Consider the following 8,726-nt stretch of genomic DNA (forward strand, 5'->3'; position numbering starts at 1 on the left):
CTAGAATATTTTAATAAAAATAGACTTATTCTCCATCAAATATTTATTCAATGAATAACCATATATAAGTTTGCTGTTGTGTAAAATAATTACACAGTAAAGACATTATTTCACGAAATCAAAGAGAACTTTTCATTAAAAATGACAGGTAAATTAAAATAAATGAATACATTTTTAAAATCAATTAAATGATTTCAAGAGTACATAAGGCAAAGTTATTCAATCTGACATGAGCCAAAGTATCAGCCAATTATCTGCATTCTTATGTCTTCCAAAAGTCTTCTCCCAAGGCACAATATGTCCCAGAAAGAATTGAATGTTCAATGGTGGCCATATACTCATGAATAGGTATTTACTTAATATCTATTTACAATTACATGTGCCTTTTTCTGTGCAAAACATAGTAGATTGCACAGAAATGAATTTATTAATGACAATCATGGTATGATTGATGGACAAATATGTGATAAAATTTACATTTTGCCATGGAAGCCCTATAATTGATTCATGTTTAGGAAATCCAAATATTAAAGGTATAATTGTTGGAGTTAATGATGAAATAGAAGATTATTATTAAAAAAAATGAATTTTTAATTCCTATAGGATGAAATTTTTTCTCTTTAGATTAATGTAATCATGATATACATAACTTTGCTGAGATTTGTCACTTTCTCAATTATTTTTAAATTGAAGAAATTACATAAAACAGGATAATAATATCACTTTGTTACAAAGTTGTTATTAAAGTTTTACAATCCTTTCTATAGAGTGTAATAAGCTCTAGGATCTTACATTTTTATGATCATTTTGCAGAGTGTGTCATCATGTGTGAGATTAGATGACAATGCTGAATGAATGCTTTTGAACAGACATTGCACTTGTGAGGCCTTTCACCGGTGTGTGTCTTCATGTGTCTTTTTAGATGATGAGTCAGAGCAAAAGCTCTCAAACAAATGACACACTTGTGTGGCTTTTCACCAGAGTGTGTCAGCATATGTGCCTTTAGTTCACTGCTCTGGATAAAAGCTTTTGAACAGATGTTGCACTTGTGTGGCCTTTCGCCAGTGTGTGTCATTATGTGTGACATAAGATGACTTTTCACGGGAAATGATTTTGAACAAATGTCACACTTGTGGGGCCTTTCACCAGTGTGTGTCTTCATGTGTCTTTTTAGATGGTTACTCAAAGCAAAAGCTCTCAAACAAATGACACACTTGTGTGGCTTTTCGCCAGTGTGTGTCAGCATGTGTGACTTTAGTTCACCGCTCTGGGTAAAAGCTTTTGGACAGATGTTACACTTGTGTGGCCTTTCGCCAGTGTGTGTCATTATGTGTAACTTTAAATGACTTCTCATAGCAAATGCCTTTGAACAAATGTCACACATGTGTGGCTTTTCACCAGTGTGTGTAAGCATGTGGCTTATTAAAGCACCTTTTGCTGCAAATGGTTTAGAACAAATATGACACTTGTGTGGTGTTTCACCAGTGTGTGTTATCATGTGTGACCTCAGATGACTTCCCCGACTGAATGCTTTTGAACAGATGTTGCATTTGTGTGGCCTTTGAACAGTATGTGTTAATATATGATCCTTTAGAACATTTTTATAAGCAAATGCTTTTAAACACACATCACATTTGTACCTCTTTCTATCAGTATGAGTCAACATGTGCCTCTTTAAGCTACTCTTAATATTAAATCGCTTGCAACATATTTCACATCTGTGTGGTCTTTCTTCAATATGTGTCAACATGTGCGTCTGTAAATTTATATTTTTAGCAAAACCTTTTAGACATAATGCACATTGAAATGGCCTTTCCACAGTATGTGTTGATATGTGCCTTTTGAGTTTACTTAAATTTAGAAAGTTCTTTGAGCAGAATTCACATTGGTGCTTTTTCTTAAGAGCATGCAACAATTTCATATGACTTTCAAGGTCATTTCTTTCCTTAAATACCTCAAAACAAACATCACATCTGAATTGCATCACCTTGTTAAGGTGCAAATTTTTTACATGATCTTGAGGAAGGTCCCTTTTTTCAAATACCTTTGTGCAAATGTCATACACATTCTGTTCAGTGGCTGATGCATTCTCTCCTGTATTATCTTGTTTTTGGTAATCATCTGAAACATTTGAAGGATAAGGCAAAGTAGATATTCATTTAATAATATATTCCTGCAATAATAAAAATTGATTAAACCAGTTTGGATAAACATATAAATGTAAATAAATTGTTATAGGTATGCCTGCTCACATATGTGTGCATGAATTTATACAACCAAATGTGTAGTCTTTTCCTGTAGAAAGTCATCTATGTGTGTATGTTACCAACTTCAGCTAGGCTGAAATCTAAGGAATAAAATATTTGTCATTACCTAATGCTGACTTGAATTATGCCTTCGAGCACATTTTGTTTTACCTTCATCAGTGTCAATGTGCTTTTTTCAGGGCAGTGGGAGTGGAGAATTGATATCATGCTATTATTTTTCAAAATGTTTTTGCAAATTTTTCAAAAGAGAAGGGTATGAGCCCAATTTGGCTGCAATAAAGTATGCAAACCTTTTTTTTATATGCGAAAATTCAGAAAAATCCTCCAAAAAGTTACCCAAGTTAATCAATGGTTCTGTGATGATCTTCACCAATGAGTGCATTGTTACTGTCATCAGCTGCTGATATTGAAGGGTAGCCTGAATGGGATTGGTCTTTCGAATTGAATTGGTTGTCAAAAGGATAAATCATTCATAGACTCTGGGTTTCCTTAAAAAAGTTTTGTATAACAAGTCTTGAGCATTAAAAATGCTTCCAAGGCCAATTCACCCAATGGGAAATAAAATTATACTGCAGTGTTTTACTCTGGATAGTATACCATCATGTTTTCTGCCAAAACAAATAATGTTCCACTGAAACAGCTCTAATTGAATACTGCATCCCAATTTCTGTAAACTTTGGGTCCTCCTTTGTTTATCTGCAAAATTTTACTCTTTCTGTTGTTATGTCAATTGCTTATTTCACCCATCATGCTTAATCAATAAGAACCTTATCCTTTGTAAGTACATACAGTTTGTACTAAAATTCACTCACAACATCTTCAATATCTGCCTAATAAAAAACGGACACAAGCAAAGTTATTTTGCTTGGTAATATTTTATTGATTGGATTTAAACTCATATTACTGAGCAAAAAAAAGGAATATAGCATAGCCTTTAAGTAAAATGAACTCAGTTTTTTAATTGCAAATAAACAACCAATAAAGGAAACTATCTAATAAAAGGGTTTATAATTGTCTCACATAAATGTTCCGCATGGGTTTACTTAGTGTTACCCTGATACCAAAACCATTATTTTTTATGCAAGGACTTCAAAAAAGATCAAGAAGAATATTTCTGAAGCATTAAATAGCACACAGGAAAGGAAATATATCATTTAAAGAATGATATATTTTTCTCGGTAAAAAGCCTTTTTATCATCAAGGAAATTTCATATTGTTGCATTTAATATAATGAAGAAAATAAATCAATAACAATGGATATGACATTATTAAGAAAAAAATAAGATTAGGACTAAGAAAATGTAAGTATGCAGCAGTTAACATGAAATTGTGCGATTAATTAGTTTTAGTTATCCTATATATCTTAGGATTTCCAGATGATTCCAACTATTCAATGATTGCGTTGGGAAGATAAATTATATAGCTTTCTTAGCTAAAATGTAATGAATTACTAAGTGGCAAATTATTTTTGCAACTTATTATGATGAATTATAATTAACTCGATATGCATTTTTCAGAAGGTATTTAATTAAAATTATTTTTAGTATCATGAAAAAACTAATTAGTCAAATTTTTACAACAAATTTTTGCAGCATTAAAGGTATCCTGTATGTGTCATAGCTTATCTTGATAACTTATTGACAAGATCAATCGTGAGGCAGTGCGATGTAATGACCTTCTTAAATTCAATTATTTCAAAAAATTAATTTTCCTTACTTTTGATTTGGTTTCATTGAATGACTTATGTATACTTTTACAGACTAAAATAAAAAATATCAACTTTCGGCAAAATTTAATCAAGCTAACTAGGCCAATTGTCTATTTTGCTATACTTAAATATCTCATGAGGACCTTAGGGTATACCTAGAAGGCACTAAACTAACTAACATCTTAGGATCATAGATTTTTGTGGCATTCAGATGAAAGACTTTTAATGCTCAGGATATCACCATGCAGGTTATTTTTCTGACAACAGTTTTGCCTGTGTTTCAAGAAGCAAATTCAGATTTAAATAAACCCGAACAGGTTATTTAGCAATTAAGATGCTCATTGAAACATAGGCAAAACAGTTGTCAGAAAAATAACCTATGTGAGGACATCGTAAGATGAAGAGTCTTACTCCTATCTTAATGTTTCATGAAATCCATTGTGCAGACTTTACAAATACATAATGAAATTATTCATGTTAATTTTTTAAAAAGCTTAATATTTCTCAAAAATGCTTTGGTGAAAGGTGAAAACCAGATATTGAAATGGGGGATGGTTGTTTTGGGTTATTCCAGTTATCATTCTTTACTGATAAAATCTAAAATAAGAATATTCAATTTAAACCAAAAAAAGGCTTAAAATACAGCAAGAATAATAAAAGATCTAGTCTGAGTCACTAAATAAATAATATTAAATATATTAATAAAAAATTCTAAAAACCATGATATAATTACCATATTTTTTTGCAAATTATCAAACCATTTTAAATGGCCATTCTGTTATTTTAAAAACAATTTTTGAAAAATTAACCCAGTTTTTCCAAAAAACCTTAGTAGTACTCTAAGAACTAAGTGTCAGCAAAGTCCTTAGCTCTCCTTACCTTGTTCCTGCAACACCTCCCCTCCCAGTCTTACTTCCATCTGAGGAATGTCAGCATCACAATCATCCTTAATATCAACTTCTTCTTCAGGGGGTATATATATTTCTGCATTTTCTGAAGGATCCTGCATGATAAAAGAAAAAATATCACGGATTTTCAGGATATCATGAAAAATATATTTGCCAGACATGGTATTTTTGAAGATAAAAAAATTGTTAACTTGTTGGCAACATAATAAATATTTTAGCTGATAGCTCATGAAAAAAATTCCCTAAGTAATTATTTGCTCGATTCTATCCTTTTGTTGACAAACCAAAGAAGAACACTGTAGATGTACAGTATTTCACACTTATTGTTCTGTAGTATTCACACTTGAATGTGTACTTTACCTTAATTGGCAGGGAACCAAAACTTACCACAAAAAATTTTTCTGGCCAGATTCCATCCTTACATTTATTAATCAGTCTATACACTCTTTCTCTCATATTTTCCAAAACCTTTAGGTAATTCTGCAAACATTGTCTACCCATAACATCTTATTTAACTTAATCTGCTTTAAAGCCCCTTCTATGCCATCATCAGATATGACTGGACCTAATCTATCTTCCTCACTGTAAGCTTACTTTTTCATGCATAAACTTGGATAACTTAGGTCTTATCCATTCAGTTCTTTTTATATTCTTTCCAAATGTCTTTATCTAAGTCAAGTTTTTTTACTGTGCTACCATGTTGGCCTAAGTTCTGTAACAAATGGTTTGTCACATAATTCCTTTCAATTCTCTTGGATCTTTTCTATGTCAGCCATAATCATGCTGAATTTATCTCTGATTGTTTGAATAGATCTTTCATTCTTACTTTCTGATAATGATTTAACTTGCTGAATAGTACTTTAATATTTCTCATCTTCTGTAAACTTACCATGTACTTGCATAATCCTGAGAACCCTTATTTTATAATCTACCAAAAATTCAGAAAACCAATAATCTCTGAAAATAATGTGAAGAGTCAATACCAGCTGTACTCTTATAAATGGGCAAAGGATAGATGAGAGAAATTAGAGAGGATATAAGCAGTAAATCTCTAAAAATATACAAATAACTGAATATAACCAATAAGAAATAAAATAAAAAACTAAAAATAATTGAAATAATTCGATACCATAAATAGGTAGAACAATTAAATGTCAGACTGAAAATTAGGCACGTACTTTCTAGCAATCACATTCAATCAGGGCTTAAAAGAGGTTCCCACTGCACCAGTGGCTAATCAGTCATACGTAATATAATTATAAAGGCAAAATAATTACAAACTGTCTAGCATGAATGTATTAATCACCATTGATCGTTGCTTGTCGCATGTACTCACTAAAGACATATAATGAAATGAAATTAAAAATTATAAAAAATGAAAAATTATTATCTCCTCTTTAGCTTGGATGTACTATATTGCAGTGATCCTTGCTTGTATCAAGCACTCACATTAGATCAGGGCTTACGAGAGATTTTCTCTGCACCAGTGGCCCATAAGTCACAAGTAATATAATAATAATAAAAACAAAATAATTATAAATTCTCTGGCTTGGATATATTAAGCACCATCGATCCTTGTTAGTCTCAAGCAATCACGCTCTATTAAGGCTTACGAGAGGTTTCCCTCTGCACCAGTGGCCCACGAATCACTCACTTGCTTGAGTATTTGAAGATGCCTTAACCCTTGCAAAACTAACTCAATCACCCATAGGTCTACAGTTGAATCTTTTCTGATGTTACATACTGTGACTTGACCTTTGTGAAAGGATAGGAGAAGTGCCGGGAAGCTCATGCAGGGTAACACCATTACCATTAAGGTTAGAAAAATATTGCAAGACCTCAATTTTTGAAGGGTCATTATAAAATGCAGTGAATGCATATGCCAATAGCCCCTGCACATGCCAATCTATTTATAGGTAAAATTGAACATAAGTTCTCTCATCAAAGAAACACTCAAACCCCACTGTCATGTCTTTTTCTTCTTCTTTTCCAGTATCTTTCAATTCATCTATATCTGACTCCAGTATAACTTTCCCCGCTTTCAACATTCACATGTTAAAAAATAATTTTAACTCAGTCTGAACGAAACTTACCAACTATCAACAATGAATTGATTTCAACTGTGGCCTCCCATCATATGCAAAATCTTTCATCCCCTTCTCATTCTGTTTGTGGCTTCTGTTTCTACAAGAATGCTTCTCCCCTGATAAAAATACACGGACCAGCTACTTCACTGTCACAGAAAAAGTGGATACCCTCAATTACTGCTGAATAGTAAAATTTTCAAACCTTTAACCCAATACACTTCTCTCTTTGAACCAAACTGCCTGAAAAGCCCTCACTGTAACATCACTTCTTTGTCCAAATACCAAATAATTAAACAATCTTTGAACTTAGCCTTTACTGTAACTTCTGCCCTGCTCAGTATGTCAGTCAATTAAACAAAACCCTTTCCCTCTTCAACATAAATAATACAATTTTACCAAAACCATCATGATCCTTATTTATCCCATCCTTAATCAACCTGCTTCCCACAACCAATCTTATGATTACCACTTCTCTCTTAAGGTGATTAAAAACCTTAAAAAACTGTCAAGCAACAGACAGATAGAGTGCTCCTGTCATTAAAGGCCTTTCAGCCTAACCAATGCATCGAATACCTGGCTACAAATAATAAATTCGTGTTTCAGGGAAAGAACAAATAATATGATTACTATGTAGAGATGCTAAAAATAATAAAGAGAGGAACAACTCAGTCATCCCAGCAAACACCCAGCATCACCACAATTCTGACTTACCTGAACAGTCCTTACTTGAAACAAGCTGCCTATTTCCTGTTCTAATTAAATCCTGCCATAACTTTAACACTAACCTAATACATGTAATTCTACATAATAGCCATTATCTATCCTAACACATCTATTTGCTATAGAATCCTGGGCATATCTTATCTCTTCTTAAAAAACTGACAAAAATCACTACATTTACCTATTTGAATACACCACCTTTATCATGAGCAGTAAATCAATGCTTTTGTCATTTTCATTTGAATAGAGTTGCATATGCAGACCATTGCAATCATCTTATACAACAAAAAGCAGTAGTCTTGTTTATATACACTAATACCATTAAGTAAATAGCCTGATATTTACAGCAAATTTACAGTAGAACCAGATTGCTGGTTGCGCACAATAACTGATGTCCTGCTGTTTCCGCAACTTGAAGAGCACTGTAACTGGTTATGAAGCATAGCTTATAGTCCCTCCTACTTACCAACAGTGACTTAAATCCACTCTATTCAATAGGAATGGCATGGGAAATGTGATTGCATTACTTTTGGAATAAACCCTGTATATATATAAGGGAGAGCATTTAAAGAATTCTGACTCATTCTGCTTCTTATTGACCGAGGGTATTATGGTTATAAGTTTGACCCTATACACAAAATCTGGGAGACAAAATTTATAGTACGTGATCTTTGCCCAATCAGTCTGAGAAAATTGAAGTGTTCATTACATTTGTCGAAGATAACACCACTTTGATTCTGAAAAGAAAATTTGATCTAAAGTGTAGATTGATAATTATGCTCCTGAAATGAATAGATGCACTCACCAAATGGCTTGAATCTTCATTGTCCAACCAATGACTGTCACCTTCCTGCATTGATGAGCCAGTATCAATTTTCAGAGGAACAGAGCATCCACTGGTAATGTCAATTTCTTCTTTGACAATGATCATGTCATCTTGGACATCCACCTCACTACCGTCAACAGCATTACTGGCGATGGTCTCATCTTCAATCTCTTTCTTGATCTCACCAGGAAACTAATTCAAAGCACATTA

The 8,726-nt window shown here is 32.7% G+C and overlaps 1 protein-coding gene across 1 annotated transcript; it reads right to left on the bottom strand.

Annotated features, from left to right (window-relative positions):
• Window positions 1-669: 669 nt before the first annotated feature.
• Window positions 670-2,649, bottom strand: LOC139699958 (zinc finger protein 665-like). Its single transcript, XM_071598351.1, has 3 exons — window positions 2,604-2,649; window positions 1,525-2,121; window positions 670-1,455 (listed from the first exon to the last, which is right to left on the bottom strand). Exons 1-3 carry the CDS (start codon window positions 2,647-2,649, stop codon window positions 803-805), a joined length of 1,296 nt encoding a protein of 431 aa, XP_071454452.1. The 3' UTR covers window positions 670-802.
• Window positions 2,650-8,726: the final 6,077 nt, after the last annotated feature.

This window comes from Hetaerina americana, unplaced genomic scaffold, assembly GCF_022747635.1.
Source record: "Hetaerina americana unplaced genomic scaffold, ioHetAmer1.1.p SCAF_99, whole genome shotgun sequence".
Taxonomy (NCBI): domain Eukaryota; kingdom Metazoa; phylum Arthropoda; class Insecta; order Odonata; family Calopterygidae; genus Hetaerina; species Hetaerina americana.